The following is a 23,455-nucleotide window of genomic DNA, read 5'->3' as shown; positions in this document are numbered from 1 at the left end:
ATAATTTAATGAAAGTAAAAAATATTCAGCAGTGAATTGTTTTTCTGCTTAGTTTAGAATAACTTTAAAATACGTAACAAGTAACAACTTACCTAGATATATCACGTTTTTTGCGGAAATTAAGCGTTGATGTAGCTTCTATACACAAAACTGCGAACTCGTTGTTACACGTGTATCTGAAGAAAAAAAAAAAGAAGGATAAACTTTTTTTCGTTTCATCCAAATGACACTGCTGGACAAAGGCCTCCCCCAAGGATTTCCATAACGACAGGTCCTGCTCTGCCCGCATCCAGGTACTTCCCGCGACCTTCACCAGATCGTCGGTCCACCTAATGGGGGGCCTACCTACTATACGTCTTCCGGCCCGTGGTCACCGTTCGAGAACTTTTCCGCCGCAGCGGCTATCAGCTCTACGAGTAATGTGTCCCGCCCGATGCCACTTGATTTTAGCAATTCAGTGACACCCCGTTACAACTAATCGAGGTACTTTCAGTACTTTCAGGAGTGGACTACCTGGTAAATATGAAAATCTAGAGGATGAAACGACGAAGTAAGTATAGATAGAGGATCAGAGTTCGTACCTTTCTTGTGAAAGCAGTTTGTGAGAGTACAACGAGGCGGCCATGCCTCTTCGGTTCGGGTCATCCGATTGCCACTCATCACAGAACGTGTCCAATGCCCGCTCGCCACTCGCATGGGACCCGTGCCATATTATTTTTTGGGGCCTGTCGAAAGATACAAGAAAAGATGATGCAGTAGGTATACCTGTTTATAAGAAAGTGCGATTTATATTCGGTTTGGATAACTTATAATTTTTCACACTAAGCAAGTCTGGTGTGTAGATTATCATATTATGATGACTAGATAACAGAACATGAATCATCATCATCATAACTTTTCTATCATCAGCCATTGGACGCCCACTCCCACAGCTGAATACCCCCAATGATTCCTAGATTGACCGGGTGGAAATCTGCATCCTGTGGCTTCCTGCAATATTTCTGAGGTCCTCTGACCACAATCATGAGTGGACACTATTCAGATAAAAATGTAATCAATATTGTGTGCACATAGAATCATCATACATTTCAATTGCCCGCGGTAATAGGGATGTTTCTTGGGTCAAAAAGCAAGAGTTTTAATTAGTCCGTGAGTTAACTTATCAAAAAATACTCTACACGTATTTTTCACTTTTTCAAACTAATGAAAATTTAAAGAGATAAAGCGCGCCAAAGTTCATAAGAAAAGGCCCGTGACGTCAATGACTGCTTAAAAGTGCCGTACTTTGTGACGTCGCGCGGAACTTCAACGCACCATAACTATGTAGTTATTTGTTAGATTGACAAATAAAAATGTAGGTGTCCAATATTTTTTGATATTGAACATAACGGACTAAAAAAATTTTTTTAGGAAGCTAGCCTATAATTGTATCCACAATCGCAGCTACGTAGAGGTACAAAAAGATAAAGCAAAGCAAGAAGAACATTTTGATGCTGTTTATCACAGTTTCTTAGTTGCAATATTACACCTTATAGCAACAACAAATAAATAAGGTGCCACAACACAACAGTCAAATACTTGGTATCCTTATTGTAAGATTTTTTAATTCCCTTACCAATGCGAGTCCGTCATAATATTTTTGCCATTGAAGCTGTATATTCTTGGAGAAGCCGCCATGATGCCTCCATTGCCATCGAAGATGTCGGAGTAAGACTTGAACAGCATATCGCCTTGGGTGTTCACAATCGGCAGATGTCTGTCTGCGTACCGCACTATTGTGTCTAGGTTTTGGATCCTGTAAAAAAAAGTAATTGATCAAAATTATTTGTCTATGTGACTGTTCAAGGGGATCCATTTGAATAACCTTTATTGAAAGTCCTAATTTTTTTTATCTATGATTAAAAAACGGCCAGGCGAATGTGAACCAACGCAAAAAGCATAACCACTGAAACTAATGGTTTTTGACATTTTTATTACTAACTGGCCTAGCGTACCGCATAAAAAGCGTTTAAGTTCATCAGGGCTATTTTATAAGAATCTAATGGTGAGAGAAATTTTCAAATCGGTCCAATAGTTTCGGAGCTTATACAGGGTGTTAGGTAAATGGGTATATGAGCCGACACTAGCCCATGTTAACATGGTCATATAAATGGTATGGTGAAGTCAGAAAATTGATATCTTAATTTTAATTATTTAAATTTTCATACAAATCGGAATTTATAAAATTTATTTTGTATGAAAATTTAAAAAAATAAAATGATGATATCAAATTTCTGACTTCACCATACCATTTATATGACCATGTTAACATAGGCTAGTGTCGGCTCATATACCCATTTACCTAACATCCTGTATAAATATATAAAAAAAACAATACTTTTCTCTTTATAATATAAGTGTAGAAAGAACTGTAGATAAAATTACTGTCATACTTCTCCATTTATCATTGTTCATTGTATTTTAATGCTCTCTATTAAAAATAATTTCATCAAAATAATACACGAATAAATAGATACAGCTAGTAATAAGTGATGCTTGAATTTCAGTTTACATGTGCGTGCTTCGAAATGTGATAATGTTATTAACATGATAATAAAATATGATTATACCATGAATGTAGTTTTATTTTCTTTATACAAATCTATCAATATCAATTCAGAAACATAATTTATTTATAAAGCGATCAAGTGGTAATCGGACACGCGTATCGAGACGTGATCGCGTGAGTTCAGTAGGGGAAGCCCGGGCAGCGCGGATAAGTTAAGGAAAAACAAAAAAATAACACAGAAATACTTAACTTAGGAACAACCTTTATTTTTCATTTATGGCACATATAATCACAATTGCAATTGTAAAGTTAAAAGTAGAAAAATATAATATCTTCATACTTAACTTTTACTTTTTCTAAACCTCTTCCATTATCCGCTTTACCCGACCCGGTCGGGTAAAGTGGATAAGCTACGTCGGGTATAGCGGATTAGGCAGTAACTCCTGACAGTCATCGCAGAAATAACTGTCAAGTCCATTATATAACGTACAATTTTAATGTGCCCAACGGTGACACTCTGAGCATTGGATCCAGTCCTCTATGGGTGGATCAACCTTACTATCATTTTTTTTGTATTTTATTGCTTGTTTGCTTTTAATTGGTGTAGAAGTTAATACCATTTACGTTACTTGTTTGTTTTACGTTTATACTTAAAACACTATTCTGAAAAGAAAAGAAAAGAAAAATAAAATACAAGTTACTCATACAAGGATAAGTTATCCGCTTTGCCCTATCCGCTTTGCCCAAAACGTGTATTTCTAAACATGCCTTTTCTTAACATTTCAATACAGGTTTAATGTAATACTAATATCACAAATATTACTAGAAAACATTGTTAATCTGCAAAACTAAATCGTTCTTGGGTTAGCTAACAGTAAAAACAAATGAAATGAGAACAAACCTGATCGAAAATCGTAAGAAAAATACACTAAAAAATTTTTTTGTCACAAAAATAAACGAAAGGCACCAGTCGCTTTGAGTCAACTGTCATGGCGTAGTCAGAGGGGTCACTCGCCTACGCAGCCGCAACTTGTAAAGCCATCTCTTATTGTGTTCCAGAAAAATCGCTTATCCGCTTTACCTGGGTTATTCGGTTTGCCCGGGCTTCCCTACGTACATGTAAATATTATGTGAATATGGGTGATAGTCATAGGTCTCAACATTTTTTCAGTTTTTCTGATTACCTATGTTTTCCTCCCAAAAACCTGTTCCTGTAACTATGTTCGTGTGTTCTTTTTTTTTTACAAAGACGAGGCATTAAGCTACAAGTTGTTGTTGACTCACCTGCTAGTCAGGAAAGCGGTGAAGGTGCCTCTCAAGCCGGCACGTTTCGCTTGTCTGTAGCATGCGTAGTTTGCTCTTCGTACCCCGTGCATGTTGCCTGAGAGGGGCTCGTTGAGTGCTGCTAATCGAAGCTGTGGGAAAAGCACATTATCAATCACAATATGACTAGAAAAAGTGTTTGCACAGGTGTTAGCCTAGGCGCAGACTACCGATTTTTTGTCGACCGATAGTTTAGTCGGGCAGTTAACAGTACCTATGGATATGTAGTGCGCACATTACACCGATTGATTCTTCATACAAATTAGAATCGGGTCCAACTATCGGCCGACTAAAAATCGGTGGTCTGTGCCTAGGCTTAACGTCTTAACTTCGGAGAAACACAAAATTGGCCAAATAATTGATATTAATTCCCGATGAAATGAGCCTACTGGTAAGTGTTTCGATTAATCATAATATCCAGTAAAATAATAGGTTTCATAATAAAAGGTATTCCAAAGAGCAATCGATAAATTGTTTTCTCTGAAATAATAAAATCGATCATGTCACTTTCGAATTCTTCGCATCACTTATGACTCCAGCTGATGAGGTTTACAGGAACTTACGCTAGATCCATAGGCCTGGAGTTGTCTCATTGGATATCGGTGCTGGTACGTGAACGAGACTGGCTACAGGCATGGGTGGGTCACTAGAGGCCCCAGCTGTTAAAAAGGAGGTTTACAAGAACTTACACTAGGTCCATTAGCCCCCGGAGAGTTGTCCACCAAGTTAGAAATTGGTGGTACATGGACCAGGCTTGCTGCAGGCATGGGTGGAGTGGGCTGCGGAGGCGTCGGCACGGCTGGTGCTTGGTGGGTCACTAGAGACCCCAGCTGACAAAAAATATATATAAATAAATAATTTAAAAGACAAATTACTTTTGATCATCATATTAGCCCAATACAGTACACTTTGAAAAATACAATTTAGGTAAGTAGGTATATTTCCAACTGCCTTGGCTTTATGAAGTCAAAAACAGTTGGCGCCAGCCTTGATAATTTAGTATACCCATCAAATATAATTATGTAGTTGACGCAAGGTTGATGAGATGTTTGTCGTCTACCCGTTTGCTTGCAGGTATAATTTTTTTGTGTCTAGGAAGTTAAATTTACTTTTCTGTAATAAAAATATTGTTTTTAAATATTAATACAATAAACCTTACCGATACGTATTGCCAGCCAGAGTTGACTTTCACGAGCAACGCTTGTTCTTCCACCACGTACGCCAAAGATCCCACTGGGCTAGATGATGCCAACTACAACAAAAATGCACCATTATTGTAATTAACTAGACGGTTCCTCGTTTATTGATTTTATGGGTTCTGAAATGAAGCTGTTGAAAACAGTTTTGGAAATACATCCAAAAAATCTAAAGGGTTTCACCTTAAAATGACTTGCAAAATATTGTCGTACCTAATACGAGGTCTTATCTAATCATGATGACTTGGGGCTTAAAATGTTAACTGTTGCAAGGGACATAGAATACATACATGGACATCGTCAATACCGTTTTCGTAAAAGTTTTCGAATTAATTAAAATAATTACCTTTAGCATTTCTTCTGTAGTTTGGAACACAGCAGCTCCTGGTATATTATTTTGATTCCTGCCCGTGTTGGAGTCATCGGAATGTGTATTGGGGTTATAGCTTGTATGCGCGTACGATCCTTTGGTAATATAAAATTTATTCTATTATTTCAGTGATAAGGTCGACATTACAATATTTTCGTAAGTAGTAAAACTTTATTTTGGAAGATAAGTAGGTATCATCTTAATTTAGGAAGATGTAAATCATCGTAGGAAACTTACCTCTATCCTTTTCTTTATCTTTAAGATCTTTTAACTCTCTCAAAGCCTTTAACTCATCAAGAGCACTTTTCATTACTGATCCAGCAGCGTGTAAATTCAAATTATTATGTCAAAATTACTATAATTTCAAAGAAATTTCATACAAAGCACATTAGAAATAATTATTTTTCAATTAGAAGCCTGTTTAATTACCATTATTAAAATTTTGGCACCTTAAACTTTAATAAAAGAATCAATTTTAGACAGAACATACCTGGCCGCCCATAAAGTTTGGTGTTTCCATGCACCGGGTATTCCTCATGGTAGTTCGATCCGGGTTCTCCCTTAGGTCCTACTACTGTTGCGCCTGGTGCTCCAGCAGGGCCTGGTGGACCTGGCGGGCCTGGTGGTCCTGGAGGGCCAGGTATGTATCGGACTGGGTCTGACAGAGAGCTTGTAGGACCGGGAGGACCAGGGGGACCTTGAGACCCTGGTACACCGGGGAGTCCGTCAAATCCTCGGTCTCCTTTTTCACCTTTGAACTGTCATTAAAGGTGAATGCATAAATAGTATAAATATCAAATCAAATATTGTAATGAATAACTAAGATCCAAAAAGTTAAGCATGGAAAATCTGTAAAATTGCTAGTAAAATATTGAGTGCAACTAGTGCTATTAGAAAACGTGTAACTTACGTCATCATATTAATATGGTTGTTTATTTATCGGAGACAGTAAATATCCTCAGATTACTATTGTCATATTTTATTAAACAGGTGACTCGACAAATTTTTATCTAAGGTTTTTTTTTACTTACCATAGAAACATCCAAAATGTTAACGCCTGGATCCCCCTTCTCCCCTTTAGGACCTGCTGGTCCCGGGTTACCTGGGGGTCCTAGAGTGCCAGGCCTTCCCTATAAATAGAAAGATTTCCCTTCGATATGTTACTTTCATTCTCTTAAAATTAACGAACACAATATTTATTTCAATTTTTTACCTTTGAGTTCTACAGAGAGCATAAAACAGAAAGATTATGTAAGTCTGTACTATTCACAAAGTTGGATAAAAATACAATACATGAATAGTCACATTCGATTCAAAGCCTTTCGTAGTTGTTATACAGCCATTTTTAAAATAATTTATTTCGATTTAGTATCAACTTACCATCCAACCAGGAATGCCGATGTCACCTTTCTCACCAGGCCTACCAGGAGGACCTGGTAATCCTTGAAGGCCTTGTAAGCCACGAGATCCTGGAGGCCCTGGACGACCACGGCGTCCTCTAACGCCCGCGTCTCCTTTATCACCCTGTATGAAAAAATAAAATCATGTGTGATACTATGCATAATAGCTAATTGAACTAAAGAAAACTGCATCGATTTCTTGCTTAAAATATTGGTCAATCATAGGAATTTTGAAGTAAACGACAACTACATACAAACCTTAATAGTTATAATGTCAGATCCAGGTGATGTAATACTTATGGGCCCAGGGGGTCCTCTTTCTCCCCTCTCTCCCTTTAGACCTGGTGCACCTGCAGGTCCTTCTATACCAGGCATGCCTGACGGGCCTATATCTCCTCGATCACCAGGCTTCCCATCCTTGCCTGGGAAACCCTGAGGCCCGTCGTTACCTCGACTGCCCTTTTCACCCTGAAATGTGGAATCTTGATAGTTTCCAGCTCAATTTTAACAATATTTTTATATACAATTTTTAAAAATGGAAGTTGGTTTACCTTTTCTCCTTTGTCACCTTTAGACCCAGATACAGTCATGTGTCCTAAAATCAGTAATGACACAGTTACTCGACACTTGTAAACTCATTTAACTATGATATGCTTTTGATTGGATCCTTCCTTACCCGTTGATAAGAACTCTGGGTTATCTGAACTGTAAGCCCCTGAGGGCAAGGCCGGTGGGCCTGGAGGTCCCGGCATTCCCTGTTCACCTGTAATTTAAGATATTACTTCATCTGTGGATACTGGACATGCCTTAAATTCCCAGTCAATAGTGATATCACAAACCTTTCTCTCCTTTCTCAGCAGGTCTTCCATTAGCTCCAGGTATGCCAGGTCGACCATCTAAGCCTGGACTTCCTTGATCACCTTTCAATCCTCGATCACCTTGCGGACCAGGATGACCCTGTTAGATAAACAATTCATGCATTATTCTTGGTTGGTCAGACATAATGATGGCCCATAAAAGTGACAGCCAATTACTTAATAAAGACTGCATTACGTACACGATCTCCTTTAGGTCCATGTAGACCTGCCGGCCCCCTGTCTCCCTTTTGACCTGGAAAGCCTCTTTCTCCAGTTGGACCCATAGGTCCTGGTTGGCCTGCGTCTCCTTTAGGACCCGGAGCACCGGGCCTGCCGATGGCTCCTCCATAGGAACCCATGATTGATTCCTAAAAGTGAAACTTAACTTTAAATCTATACCTACCTATTATTAAGGAGAATAAGATCTTTGGTATGAACCATGCACATTCTTAGACAATAATTCTGTTAGCCCGATTAACTTGTACCAAATTTTTCTTTTTGAAGTTCTGTTATTGTTGTTTGAATTAAAAGTTTACATCTATATATTTATCAGACCTATCACGCTTTGATATCCCGTCACCAGTTCCCAATTGTTAAATGGTTCTCAACTTTTGGGTTCGCAGGCGTGACACAATCTAAATTATTTCCATACAATAGAAACTTTCTACGGTGACGTTTCAAATAAATTCCCTTATCTGGCCCGTCGCCGGTATAAATCAAGGTTGTATGGCTCCTTCCACACTTTTCGGAAGTTGGCTGGTTTGTTTGGCAAAGCCGCGATTGTGACGACATCACGTCAGACTATACATTTTTATAGCAAACTCAACCCTATTACAACTGTATAAGACTTCACAGTGTTCAGCTTGATGTGCTAGTGTTTTTACTCGTTTCTGTTGCAAACAAACTGACTGACAATGGGAGGATAATCGAAAATTGGTGATTGATCTATTCAATTTAACAACTTGGTTTTTGAAGATTTTCGATCTGTTTTAACGGAACAGATTATTTTGAAATAAGACTCTTTTACATAACTTTTAAAGCATGAAATTGCGACCGTGACTTTATTTTTTCAATACTTAATTATAAAATCCTATTTCTTACATCACTTATTTAACGAGTAAAATGACCTATCGCTTACCTTGTATATTGGCCTAGGTTTCCAGTTTGACTAGATACATAGGAATGATTGCATGAAATTGATAAAATAGCATTATTATTAGCATTTACAAAATAAGAACAAATAAACATTTCCAATAGCCTAAAGCACTGAAATTGATTTAATAATATTTCTTAACTTAACTACAGTAATGGAATTAAGCTCATGTTTTGACTACATTACGTACATTATTCGACTTACTATAAATATTTTTGTCCTATAAGAAGCACGTTATCTAGAGGCACCTTGCAAAGAAAGATAACCTCACATCGGCCTCCCATGAAGGCAATTAACTAATAATAAATATGTCTAGCATAATTACCGCGAACATGTAACTACGTTCGTTACATAAGCATTTCTAATATTTAGGGTAGATATTTCCAATTTGTTATTATTACCTATTTCTTAAAGCTCTTCTTTACTACATAAACAAAAAATACCACTTACATCAAAGTTACTATACTCTGAAGAGCCTGGTGGCCCTGGAGGTCCGGGAGGCCCGGGGTTGCCAGGCCTACCGTCTACCCCTGCTTCCCCTTTAGGCCCCAGTAGGCCTTCAGGCCCGCGTGGGCCCGAATCACCTCGTTCTCCCTTCTCTCCCCTTGGGCCACCAGGCCCCCTTTCACCAGGCATTCCAGGCTGACCCTGAAATATGAAAAGACTGGTAACATGTTGCATTTTATATTATAAATCAAATTAACATGAACATCTGTAGAATAACAGTAGGTAGGTAAGTACTTGTATTTTGTCATTAGATACCCAAATAATCTAAGAAAAGTCTGGCTAACAGCTAATAACAGTCAAATTTACAAACAAATAAAAATTTAGTATCACCGTCTGAGTATGTTACTAATTATTTGAGTGCATCTTTGACTGCATGCATCACAGATGATCTCTGTTTGCATATTATTCGCGAGGACATAAAAGAATTGTAAACGGATTTAAGAAAGGTATTAAAATATGTACTAACTAGCGGCCGCCCGCGACTTCGTACCTACGCGTGGACCTCGTTTTACCCCCGTTAGAAATCATGTTGATAGATGGCGTTTCACGGCTTCCCCCGCATGAATATTTACGAACGTCAAAAACAGTACTTTGTCCAGCGCTGTAGATTTTAACCAATGACGATAGATGGCGCTTTTTAGACGTCTTATTTATTTATTAAAATTTATTTGTCACATATCGTCTAAAATTATAGCCTATATGTTAATCTGGGTTATAAGCAATAATACTGTAAAGTTTCAACAAAATCCGTTCAGCAGTTTTTGCGTGAAAGAGTAACAAACATCCAGACATCCAGACATCATGACATCCAGACATCCAGACATCCAAACTTTCGCCTTTATAATGTTAGTAGGAAGTAGGATAAAAAAACCACGTCTACTCCAGAATATCTTTGAGCAAGTTTTAAGGTACTGACCGCTATCCCCGGAGGTCCGGTCCTCCCATCAGCCCCCATCAAGCCAGGTGGACCCGGGGGCCCCTGGAGCTCCGGAGCCGTCTGCAGCAGGGACAGAATGGTGCTGGAGTTGCAGCCACACTGGCCCAACGATGCGTAGTTCTCTCCGAATATTTGCTACAATAAAAACAATGATGTGTTCAGTATTTAAGGCTTTTTGAAACCCTCAAAGTAATCAAAATCTAATTAAGTAACTGAATATTTTTCATGTAATGTGTATTAAGGAATACCTTTACGTAGTTCTTCTGTGTTCCCATGAGAATGCAAAAGAAAAGAAATACATTATTAAAATCACACTATCGAAAATGACTACAACAAAAAGGTTTGAGGTAGAGCTTTGGACGACAGCCTGACAAATGATAAGTACCTACTACTATTAGGTATTAGAAAGGAATATAGGTACATACAGAGACCTATTTGGGAAACTTATCTCCTATCTAGGAAAATCAAGCCGTCAATTAAAATAGGTTTTCCGCATTTTCCATTTTCAGCAGGTGCTCTTACTTCAAATGCAGTTGAACTCAAAATCAATACACTAAAGGGAAAAATATGTCAAGAGGGCTGAAACACGATTACCTAACTCCCTTACTGAAGTCGGGCAAATTGAATGAATCCCGTCAATCGAATGTTGGACGCGTTCCAAGGGCATAACAAAGTTTGTTACCAGCCCTCGTTCTGCTTTGGTCGGAAAGTCAATAACTGATGCCATGATCTGACCCTTGGTGTTAGTTTAAATCTGTATTCGAAAGCCATAAAATTTATAATTTCTCATTCTGAAATTATGCTCTTAAAAAACGCTGTAACATGTCCCTGTATTAAGTACTTTAATCCTACCACTGCTTCGGGACAATAAATGGCCCAGTGCTGAGAAGAAGCACCGCAAGAAACAGAAAACCAGCCAAAATAACTCTTTATAGTAAATCGCCCTAAACTGGTCATGAAACAGTTAACTGACAGATGTTATTTAGAACTTGTCTCTCAGATGAACTTGCACTTTTCTCGAATTGGTACTTAGACGAACTTAAAGCCATATGGCGTTCTTTGTCAGTTAATTTTCAAGACAAACCAAAAATGTCATCATTTTAATATGACCACAATAATAAGAGCCTGTCAGGACCCAGCAAACCTTAGTAAGATATTTTGAAACTTCTTAGTTTAATAACAACGCAGTGCTAAGTTTTTTTTTACAAAATTATGGTTTTACCTAGAGATGAAACGGATAGTTGTTTGGCTGGATACCGGATACCGGATATCCGGCCAGCTGCTAGGCCTGATAGCCGGATATCCGGCGGCCGGATAGTTGGCCCATTATCTCGTTGCATGACGTATCGAGTTTTACGCCGCACAGGTGCTTCGAACGCGATTAGTGGGTCTATCTATTAGTAGACTAGTCACACTTTTCGAAATTCGAATCCGTCCGAATAGAATGTCAGATTTTGCCACTTGTCTATGGGGCAGATTAATCCGGGCGATTTCGGTTGCCATCGTGAGTGTGTGATTGAATAGCGAAAATTAAATTAATTTACTTGCTGCGTAATGTGACTGAACTGCATCATGTCATCACATCAGACCATCATCAGTGAAAAAAAGATCGCCAATTTTATTTGGCAATATTATTTCGACATTAACAGATATTTAGCATTTATGTAATTCGTCATTAAAGAAAATAGCCCAGAAAAGGAAATTAGTTTTTTGAAAGGCCTTAATATGGCTTTTTTGTAACTTTTTGGACTTTAAATAAAAGCCGTCATTATTATCAAAGATTTAATGTATTTCATTTTATTAATAGGAAATTGTCGTAGTTTTTTAATATCCGGTATCCGGCCGGATAGTGAGTTACTATCCGGTATCCGGCCGGATAGTGAATTTTGGCCGGATATCCGGCCTACCGGATAGTTACCGGATATCCGTTTCATCTCTAGTTTTACCACTCTATCAATGGAAAACGAATTCTATTATTTTAAGTTTTACGTCCATTCGTTTTCAATTCAAATGAGACGATTTTAGATAGAAATTAGGTACTGAAATGTTCCCCTGTTTTTATAGATATACAGTGTGTCCGGGCATGTAGTGATCAAACTTTAAGGGCGTAATCTATGGTCAATTTTATCGATGAAAATACGTCAAATTTGGGGCTTGACCCATTTCTCGCAAATTTACAAGGATTTAAGTTTTTAATTTTAAGTTTTCACCTCTTCCTTCAAAAACAAGTGATAGCATGGGAAGCTTAATACTAATAAGAAAAAATTTTATATCATGCGATAGCCAATAAAATTGTCTATTAGTAGAAGTAGAAAACAGATACAAGTTTCATACATTTTAAGGAAGTAAGAATGGATTTAATTAGAAAAAAACGTGACTATTTTCACTTCTTTTTCAGTTATTTTCCAACACAAGAAAAACCAGGTCGTTAAGGTATGTTTTATTTGCATTGTATTATTAGTATTTGAGTTATTCTACAAAACGAATGTAAATTTATTAGTATACGTCTATTAGTTTCGACGTGATTATTGAACAAAGATACCCCTTCCCAGCGGTTTCCATAGCGCACGTGACATGCGAAAATGTACGGCGTGAAAGAATCACACAACCTATTCCGATTACTATGGAAACCGCTGGGAAGGGGTATCTTTGTTCAACAATTACGTCAAAACTAATAGACGTAGACTAATAAATTTACATTCGTTTTGTAGAATAGCTCAAATACTAATAATACAATGCAAATAATACATACCTTAACGACCTGGTTTTTCTTGTGTTGGAAAAAAACTGAAAAAGAAGTGAAAAAAGTCATGTTTTTTTCTAATTAATTCCATTATTACTCCCTTAAAATGTATGAAACTTGTATCTGTTTTCTACTTTTGCTAATAGACAATTTTATTGGTTATCGCATGATATAAAATTTTTGCTTATTAGTGTTAAGCTACCCTCGCTATCACTTGTTTTTGAAGGAAGAGGTGAAAACTTAAAATTCAAAACTTAAATCCTTGTAATTTTGCGAGAAATGGATCAAGCCCCAAATTTGAAGTATTTTCATCGATAAAATTGTCCATAGATTACGCCCTTAAAGTTTGATCACTATAGCCTGACCAGGAACATAAAAACCCTGGCATAGAGGCGCTTCAATTGCATTTGATAGTGCAACACTGAGTACAGTCGTACCTGTGTTAAATTAATAGGCTAACTTTATGTTTCAGGATTCAGGATTACGGGCTAATTTGATATTTTCATAAATTAACGAAAAAATATTATTATAGGTAACCTGGTTTAAATAAATTAAATGAAACCATCAATCGAACTAGTAGGATTTATTTTATTATTCATCAATAATCAAATTCAGAACTTGAATATTCAACTGCAATGTCTGCTCATGAACGCTTCAAACTCGGTACTTCTTTCCCAATTCCATAAAATTCAACTTTTAGAAAGTGACAAAAAACTTTAAAATAGGTAGTTGAAACAAACCACAGCTAATTTTCATAGTGGACTGTACTATGCGATAAACATGTCAATCAATTTGACAACCTTTATTGGAAACATTTTCAATGAAAATATTGTCCGAACCCTTGGTATTTCTCTTCGACAAATACTTTAACACATTGTGAACCACTTTTCTTTCACGACTATAAAAAGATTTTAGCAATTTCATTCACAAAATCAATTGCGCACATTTAAAATAAAGTTTGTTTACACTTTGACAGCAATAGACTGACATGCAAGGTGACATGTCAATGAAGTTTTTAGTTACTGTTGCCATTAAAAGAAATTAGTACCATTAGTTTTCCGCAACATGGCGAGGGTTTTTATGTTCCTGGTCAGGCTATACATGCCCGGACACACTGTATAGGTGAACCGTGTAATTTCATTTCATGCCTCAATCAATACAAATCTATTTTTAAACAAGTGAAATATAATTTTTAAAGTAGAAAAGTCAATAAATTATTCCTTTTTTTTCTTGGGACATGGGATGGGAGTTACATACGTACCTAAACAATTGAACCAAGTCTATCAAAATTATGATAACTTCTTTAATGTTAAACTACAGTCTGTCGTTTCCATAATTCCGTTCTTTGATACATTTACTAGTTTCAACAATGAGTAGGTAGTTGTAAATTTTGTTATAATGACTACAATTTTCCTGGGTTCAGTTTAATGTCAATTCTTCCATTCATTTTAGAGGTCATTAGTCCAGTCATTATAGTAAGTTCACCTCGGAATTCGAGATACCCAGCTGTAAGTCTGTAAATACGTGTATATTGACACCCTAAAAGTTGTCTCAAAACCTACATATGGTAGGGTGTAAGCAACTATTAAATTTCAAGGTCAACGGTCACAAAAATCGGTTTTTTGCGCTTTTTTTAGAAATATCTCATTTCCTGTGGGTTTTTTGCTATTTATATTTATTATCAATATTGTAGAATACTAAATTCTCTACAAATTTTGTTTAAAAACTTTTTTTATACGGTGAACCGTTTTCGAGATAGAGGGCGGAGAGCGCGCGGTCACTGGATCACTTCAGGTCTACTTAAGCGGTTTAGATTTTTGATTACTTAGGAATTCCCACGGGAACAGGAATTAGCGGGAAAATCCTTTTGTATGAAAAATCTAAACGCTTAACGGAAGTTAGACGCTTGAAATTTGGCATGTAGGTACCTTAGTAAACTTAAAGCTTATTTACAACAAGTAATTACCGAAATTCCCACGGGAATTAGCGGGAAAATCCTTTTGTATGAAAAACCTAAACCGCTTAAGTTGACCTGAAGTGATGCAGTGACCGCGCGCTCTCCGCCCTCTATCTCGAAAACGGTTCACCGTATAAAAAAAATTTTTAAACAAAATTTGTAGAGAATTTAGTATTCTACAATATTGATAATAAATACAAATAGCAAAAAACCCATAGGAAATGAGATATTTCCAAAAAAAGCGCAAAAAACCGATTTTTGTGACCTTTGACCTTAAAATTTAATAGTTGCTTACACCCTACCATATGTAGGTTTTGAGAACTTTTCAACCGACTTCAAAAAAAAGGAGGAGGTTCTCAATTCGACCCGTATGTTTTTTAGGGTGTCAATATACAAGTATTTACAGACTTACAGCTGGGTATCTCTAATTCCGAGATTCTTACCTAATTTAAGCTTAAATGACTGGACTACATCCTCCTTTTCCACCTTACTATCTTTCATTCTCACAATGATTAAAATTTATTACTGGCCGTCGACAAGTTGTCATAGTGATTTTTATTACTGGCCGTTGACAAGTTGTCAAGATTTGAATTTAGAAGATATTTAAATAACGTTTTCTATCTTCGTTCCATTCAAACCGATATTTATAAACAAAAGAATGTATACCCTGCATCAGTGGCGGGGCAAGACCTAAATTTGATGTGGGCAAGACAGATTTCGCGAGGCCTTGTTCTGTGGAGATCTGAAGACGGATTTTATAAAAAAAAAACGGGTCAACGGTCTATTCATTGATTATGGCTGAATTTGTTTGGAAAAAAATATATTTTTTTAACTACATTGTTTAGCTATCAAGAATTTATATTTAATAGTCAATGTTTGCATTTATTGTCGTATTGTGATATTGTCATCTCCACCTTGTATACATTTTTTCAAAATTTTTGATGCGCGAGGCCCCTTGTTCCGCGAGGCCGTAGGCGGTGGCCCACGTCGCCTACGCCTTACGCCGCCACTGCCCTGCATTTCAAATGAGCGGTCACGTTGCAAAAGAACAGTTTTCAATAGGCTATTCAACTTCAGGTTTGATACGACTACGCGCATTGTGGGTTCCGAGGCAGGCCAGATAGCATTTCTGATGTGGAATAAGGGACAAGTGAGAAGCGTTCTAAATTCCTTCATTGATGGTTTAAATTACTTTGAATATTTAATTTCTGAAGATACCTATTTTATAAACTTGCCGAGAGTTGAAGAATCTTAGCCATGAAAATAGTTGAATCTAATCCTTCAGCAGTTCAAGTTATATTCAGTCTAGCTTAGAACCAACAATTTGCTTTGCTTTGTGGTAAACGAAGTTATAAAACCGACTCTATAGTCATTATCTTTTAACCGCCTCTGTGGTCTAGTGGTTAGACCACCTGGTTCCGACGCAGAGGTCCCGGGTTCGATTCCCAGTGGGGGCAGAATTTTCTGTTCGGTTTGGTTGGTGGTAGGACTTGTTCCAAGTCCGCCTGGCTAGCTACCACCATCTTACCTAAGTCTGTCGCCATAACAACAATGTTAACAGTATTGTTGTGTTCCGGCAGTTAGAGGTAAGATAGCCAGTCCCTCTGTGGTTGAGGATTCCGGGTGAAGCTCGCTTCCACCTTCGGCCTGATCGTCACTTACCATCAGGTGAGATACAGGCCAAGAGTTTCCTCGTTGTGGATAAAAAAAAATAAAGAAAAATCTCCTTAGTCTCAACTGCAGGAGTATATCTTATTTCACCAGAGGCAAAAGGAACATCTAGTCACCACACTACATGCTAGCTAGTATGTGTGCCTACCATGAGTTTACGTTAGGTGTGCTCGCTAGCGACTGCGTAAAAAAATGACATTTAAATGTATGACATATTGTGCAGCGCCCCTAGCGGCTACTTTCAAGAAATAAAATCTTCATAGAATTTTTTGACGTATTCGCTAGCGAGCTCACCTAACGTAAACTCATGGTAGGCACACAGATGTTTGCTTATTAGTCCCATAATAATCAAATTTGTCGACATCGACTTCACTCGGTAATCGAGTAGTACTTATTATTATTCTGTGGTATAATCTTCATAGTCCGGCACTCTTGTCAGAGTGGTCGTGGTTGAGCTGACGAGGTACATGGTGGGGTGATGTCATCTCCGAGGGTAGCTCTCCTTGCGATGTGCTTCCATTTCTGACACGGTAAGAGGCGTCGCGAGTACACTGGTACATGGTGGACTCAGTGGCCTTTGTGATGGCGTATACCCAGCGGGTTGGCGAACCGAGTATAATATTTTTTTTAAATTATTTAAAAGACAATACAGCTCAAAATCCTCCTTGTTCTTTTTACTTAGACCACACAAAGATAGGGTTTGTTTGTTTAGCAGGGAGGCAGGTGAAGCCCGCAGGTTAAATGAGAGTCCTGCGGTTCAGACTTTACTGGAGGTATACAGTTTGCTCTGGACAGTCGGCAACTTGTTAAAACAAGTTCAACTCTATGCTAATACACTTAAAGACGAGTACATTGTCCATTAATGCCACCGAAAGGTATTTCCAACCAAAAACCGCATATTATCCCAACGCATGCGTAAATTACTTTTATAGGCTCGGGCACGTATTTAATTTAAATTGCTTGAAATAGCGTTCACCGTACTTCAAAGAAAAGGCTATCGTTTTTTATTGATGACACGATACGTGGAATAACAGCAGCCTATTTTCCAGGAATAACTATTTTTATAATCGGAAGACACATTTCTAGAGAAGCAAACAAATACCTACTCAATTACTGTCTGTTAAGTTTAAGGCTGAGTTGCACCACCTAACTTTTACCGTAAGTATAACGATAGCCGGTGTTTTTTGGGAGCTTGACAGATTTTTGACGTTTGTTAAAGTTAAAGTAAGATGGTGCATACCAGTCTAAGATGTAATATTGGTATATGAGAATTATTACAATTGTTATTATAATGGATTCTATTAAGAGCCACAAAATCTTAACATGTATTTACTGTGATATAAGAGATATTAAACAATAATACATCTAAACGAACGATATAAAACGCTGGCCTACCCTAATGCTTTTACTTCTTTTACTTTTCTTAAACTTTTACTAGGCTAAGCTGGTAACATACTTTCAGATTAGATGTAGGCTATAAAGATGGGTCTAGAAAAAGTTATATATCCTTTTTATCTTTTAATGTTGAAGTTAAAGTAGATAGTTCACAATGAATAATCAAGTCTAGTTGGTACGAGTTTTGTTTTGCTGAGCAAAACTAACCTTGTTGTCTAATGAAATAAACTCATTTTAGAACAACACTTACATCGTCTCCAGAGCCGGATATTTCAGTAATAGCAGACACGCCTGGTAGGCCAGCGGGTCCCGGAGGCCCCGGTGGGCCTGGTGGTCCTCTGATTGACTCTCCCGGTGGTCCCTGCAAGCAAAAAGACGATTAAAAAGTGCACTAAAGTGTTTATTACATAGAGATATAGATAGATGCCAACTAATGCGCTGAGTTTGTCGCATTATAAATTCACACGCACAAAGAAATCAAAATATGTGCCCATTATCCACTGCGGTATCAGTACTCAACGTTCGAATAATCTTTAGTACTACGCAAGCAATGTATGCTGTTTACATTATGACGTCGCTGCTGTCATCATTGCTTTCAAGAGCAATGTGTTCTGTGTGCCTACCATGAGTTTACGTTAGGTGTGCTCGCTAGCGACTGCGTAAGAAATTGACATTTAAATGTATGACATATTGTGCAGCGCCCCTAGCGGCTACTTTCAAGAAATAAAATCTTCATAGAATTTTTTGACGTATTCGCTAGCGAGCTCACCTAACGTAAACTCATGGTAGGCACACTGTTTTTGGGCATATATTGCTGCGACACCGGCCCCGCCCCCTTGTCACATCTCCCTTTAGTTTCTGTGATCTGTGGTTTATTATCCACTGACAGGAGTAATTCAGTGGCTTCGCCTGAGGCTTGAGTCAATCTTGAGATAGGCTATTATAATCTTCAAATCAAATCTTTTTATAGACGAGTAAATAAAAGGTTTCTTCTCAATAATTTCGCTTCTAGATTTAATCACATCTGCATCTTTGAGAAAGACTGTAAACAGGCAAATACAGCCAATAAAAGCGTGGAATGAAATGGAACTATTCTAATTTAGTTTCATGACTGGTGATAACTTTTTGTCGCCAATTTATTGACGCCGTTCTTGTTATTCGTTATAATTAGAAGATCCCAATGCCCACCTACCAGTCTTAGAGCTCTTGTTAAACTAATGATGATAGCTATTAACTGATCAGTGCTTCAGTGCTAATCGTAGCACTCTAATGCATCCGCAGATACATTTGGTAGAGCGATCAGCAGGATGTCTGTTAAGCCATAACTTATGGTCTTTATCCAAAATGTGCTTAAAGCAAAATAGTTCTTATGCCTACCCACTTTCATTTATTAGTATACAAGGCATTCAATTCAGGGAAAAAAATCTACATTTCAGTAGAATAGCCATCGTAAAAATATTTTTCGTTTGACCGCACAGTAAAAAATAATAAAACCAATTGCAGTTTTATCAAAACTACTCGATAAATCATCAATCATCAGTACGGCTAGCACGAAAAACTTTCGAGTTCAAATCGTTTGCGTACTCGAATTGCCATTAAAAGATTTGGTACGAAAACTACAACAGCGCCCTTGTGAACGTGTCGTAAAGTGAACTTAGTGTAAGAAATGGTTGCACGAAACTTATTTTGAGAATCAAAATTGTCACGTTTCGTTTAATTCGAAGGTTGAGTATCTAATTTTATCGAACACGCAAACGATTCGAAGACGAAAGTTGTTCATGCTAGAGGTACAGTGCTGCATTGAAATTCGAATATTGGAAATCCAGTTTTATACGATCCGTTGTTTAATCAAAGTGTATTTTGCTGCCACTTGCGTGGAGTGCGCGACCGCGCTACTATCACCAAGAGCTCTGTAATGGCTCTATGTTCTGACACGAGTGGATCTATCGACTTTTACTGCGACCGATTAGACTTAGTTTGATTAATTTATCTTGGTAGAGTAATCTCATCAAAGTGCCACTAGGTGCCACAAGGTATATGCCACTTGCGTGGCATATACCTTGAACTTTTTCTGTTTGTACCTCATTGCGTTTCTGAGAAAATTCAACTCTATTTTTTTAATATGGAATCCTAGATCTGCCATTCCGCGACCAAGTGACATTCACGCTAAATGCATTTTTAGTTATGCAAATAGGCCACCGACCACAGCCACCGGTGGCCCATTTGCGCCGACACTAAGGGATCACGAATTATAATCTGTAACGATTGCATTTGTCAGTATGAGCTGTATGCCAAAGCCGTCGTAATCGAATCGTGCGCACTAAAACCCTTGGGGCGGGCTGTACGCCGATAAATCGAATAGTCGAACAATACACAAGCACCCTTTGTACGAAAACTGCGAGTTATGCGTAACTGATCGCACTTTTGTTCTCACTGCGAAGCCCCGGATATTAGTCATTCGCGAGCGTATTAATTTTCCATGAATATTAAATGGCGGTTTTTTGCAATGGAATGCTTTAACGGTAATTGATAAAAGTTTGTATTGGTTTATTTACGATTTACCAACATTATTGGTTGAAATCAGCATGAGATCAAATGTAGAGTTTTATATTGATACCAATTAGGTACCATTTGAGAGAGGGTGTTGAATTCATTTTTCCAATCTCATAATAATTATTTTAATCTGATATTATATTCGTAGAAGATCGTAACATAATCCAGTTAATTACACATTAGGTATAGCCGGCTGTCACAAGCATAATTTAAATTTGATAAAATACATGTTGGCTTATCATAGAGTTCTTTATAGGATCACAAATATGTATCAGTAAATACAGAATGCAAAATATTTTAGAAATTGATTTAGTACTCACTCTTGGTCCTCGTTCTCCTTTTTCTCCTCTCAACCGAAGAGGATATCCTGAAAGAGAATAAATATTATTGAATAACAGGTTTTAGTTGACTGAAAAGTAATGTAGTCGTGAAAATCGGCTCGGGCTCTACAGTTTTCACAGCAAAGCAAAGCAGCAAGGAAGTAGCGGACACAGCTACTTAAAAATTAATTAATTTTACATAGCGGAAAGATACTCGTAAGTAAGTATAGCATGTTGTTTCAGCGTTTTTCATTTCCAAGCGAGAGCACTGCGATCTGTTAATCGTCGGATGTTAACCGCAGTAATCCCAGATGAACATTGCTGTCTCGTTCCATTCTTCCGTGTGCTTACCATGAGTTTACGTTAGGTGTGCTCGCTAGCGACTACGTAAAAAAATGACATTAATTGTATGACATAATGTGCAGCGCCCCTAGCGGCTACTTTCAAGAAACAAAATCTTCATAGAGATTTTTGACGTACTCGCTAGCGAGCACACCTAACGTAAACCCATGGTAGGTACACCGGTCTCATCTGTATAGTGTATAGGGCTGTCCACAATAGGGGGCATTCGACAATCTAGCAAATGGACACATTTTGAGTTGTCAAAAGTGTTAAAACTCGACTCACTCATAGAGAACAGTTTCTACGAGTAGGACAGCAGTATTTGTTTCATTTCCAAGCGAGAGCACTGCGATCTGTTAATCGTCGGATGTTAACCGCAGTAATCCCAGATGAACAATGCTGTCTTGTTCCATTCTTCCGCTCTCATCTGCGTAGGGCTGTCAACTACTATTTTCCTATTTTGTATGGTAAAACTAACCTACGTAAGAGCCAAAGCATACGATGCATTGCCGTAGCGGAGCGACGCCGGAGCAGTTTCGCTGCGTCGTCTACATAGATATCGAAATCATTGCGGTGCAGCGGTAACGCATCGCGTGCTTTGGTTTTCACTTGTTCGCCAACTCAATAGATCTTTTGCTGATTTCAGTACTTTCATTATTGCAGCAAATTGAAAATTGATTAAGTGTTTCGGGCACAAAAAAGAAGTTGTATTTGTCAACTTTTTTTGAGAATTAATGTTAATATCAAGTATTTTAGTCTTTACTGCTTGGCTCTCTCCGTGGCTTTCATCGCTGCCTGGCTAGATGGATTAGGAAATTAATAATTATCCTGCGTTTGAATTAGATAGATTCTTGTTAATTTTGTCTTACCATCGAGGCCTGGTGGTGGCGGAGGGAATGGCGGCATGGTTCCATAGCGACCTGATCCTCCTTCAGCATCACCTTCTTCTTGATCCACCTACAGCATAATACAAATTATTAATACTCAAACAAGTACTGATTAAATTAATTAAAATTCTGTTAACTATGATAAATATTATACTTCTTAGATTTAACCTTTTAAATATAAATAATGTGTAGTTGTGCAAATTTCTTATACTAAAGCCATTGTAACAATATTTACCAGTTGTGCACTTAATACCGTTAGTCATTCAATGGTTATTTCCAAGTATTTATTGTAACATCTACCATTACCTTGACTCGGTGAATAAATAAATATAATCTTTATCTTTAAAAAAAGATTTCAAAGAACTTTTGTGGCAGCCCTAGCCGGAAAAGTTAAACTACATAAAATGTATTATGTACGCGTGCCCGTAATTAGCCGCCTGTAGGTACACTCAGGTGAAATTAAAATTATTCACAAAATTTCAGGGTTTTAGTCCTTAACAATTATAGAGCCAACTTTGAACATGAAAAAGAAAATGTTTTAGGTATGTGTAACAGATTGTTTTTCTTTTATATTCAGATATCTGCTATATAGCTGTCTATTTTGTTTAGATCTTTTTAACTACGCAATGGATTTTTATACAGCTTTCAGCAATAGTAGAGTAATTCAAGAGGATGTGGTAAAATAATGCACCGTTCGAAGCCGGGGCGGATTGCTAATAAATATTATTTAATCAGCATGGTAAATATTATAATTTTCAAAATAAGAATCTAACTTCAAACTATTGTTTTATAGCCAATCTAACAAATAACTAAGGCTGGGTTGCACCATCTTACTTTAACTTTGACAAACGTCAGAAATCTGTCAAACTTCATACAAAAAGCACCGGTTATCGTCATAGTTACCGGTAAAGTTAGGTGGTGCAACTCAGCCTTAGTACTGAACTAAGTACTAAGACCTGTAGCAATATTGTTTCACTATATTAAAACAATATTAGGTTTAGGCATCTGACTGTACCTGCACAAATAGGCAAGGTTTGTCTTTTGAATTAATGTTGATAGCTTAACGAGATTACGCATGTTTCAAATTCTCTATTACGAGAGCGTATCAAGCTTAACACTGAAGTATCTTGTGTGGTTGAATTAAGAGCTATTTTACAACCAAAAATGTATAGTCTGATGAGCTGTTCTGTACATTGTTCGTTAGTAAGTTACTGATTTAAATACACACCATTACTAATTCTAGTTACTTAAATATTCATAATTCCATCGAATTGATTTAATCATGGTGCCGCTTAT

At 37.4% G+C, this 23,455-nt stretch overlaps 1 protein-coding gene across 8 annotated transcripts in view; it reads right to left on the bottom strand.

Moving 5' to 3' along the window:
• LOC135077443 (collagen alpha-2(IX) chain-like) overlaps positions 1-23,455 on the bottom strand; it is a 180,341-nt gene that overhangs the window by 1,324 nt on the left and 155,562 nt on the right. For all 8 annotated transcript variants that reach the window (XM_063971984.1, XM_063971986.1, XM_063971989.1 and 5 more), the window contains 20 exons: positions 22,142-22,229; positions 20,931-20,977; positions 18,308-18,418; positions 10,271-10,426; positions 9,298-9,495; positions 7,895-8,062; positions 7,677-7,794; positions 7,514-7,600; positions 7,389-7,432; positions 7,096-7,305; positions 6,818-6,961; positions 6,469-6,567; positions 5,928-6,195; positions 5,414-5,532; positions 5,031-5,123; positions 4,561-4,701; positions 3,833-3,963; positions 1,616-1,795; positions 582-725; positions 93-176 (listed from right to left, as the gene is read on the bottom strand). In XM_063971984.1, coding sequence (XP_063828054.1) covers positions 93-176; positions 582-725; positions 1,616-1,795; positions 3,833-3,963; positions 4,561-4,701; positions 5,031-5,123; positions 5,414-5,532; positions 5,928-6,195; positions 6,469-6,567; positions 6,818-6,961; positions 7,096-7,305; positions 7,389-7,432; positions 7,514-7,600; positions 7,677-7,794; positions 7,895-8,062; positions 9,298-9,495; positions 10,271-10,426; positions 18,308-18,418; positions 20,931-20,977; positions 22,142-22,229 — 2,630 coding nt within the window. The remainder of the gene's footprint in view (positions 1-92; positions 177-581; positions 726-1,615; positions 1,796-3,832; positions 3,964-4,560; positions 4,702-5,030; positions 5,124-5,413; positions 5,533-5,927; positions 6,196-6,468; positions 6,568-6,817; positions 6,962-7,095; positions 7,306-7,388; positions 7,433-7,513; positions 7,601-7,676; positions 7,795-7,894; positions 8,063-9,297; positions 9,496-10,270; positions 10,427-18,307; positions 18,419-20,930; positions 20,978-22,141; positions 22,230-23,455) is intronic.

The sequence above is a fragment of the Ostrinia nubilalis genome, chromosome 13, assembly GCF_963855985.1.
Source record: "Ostrinia nubilalis chromosome 13, ilOstNubi1.1, whole genome shotgun sequence".
In the NCBI taxonomy this organism is placed as follows: domain Eukaryota; kingdom Metazoa; phylum Arthropoda; class Insecta; order Lepidoptera; family Crambidae; genus Ostrinia; species Ostrinia nubilalis.
This window is presented reverse-complemented; position numbering and strand designations above follow the sequence as displayed.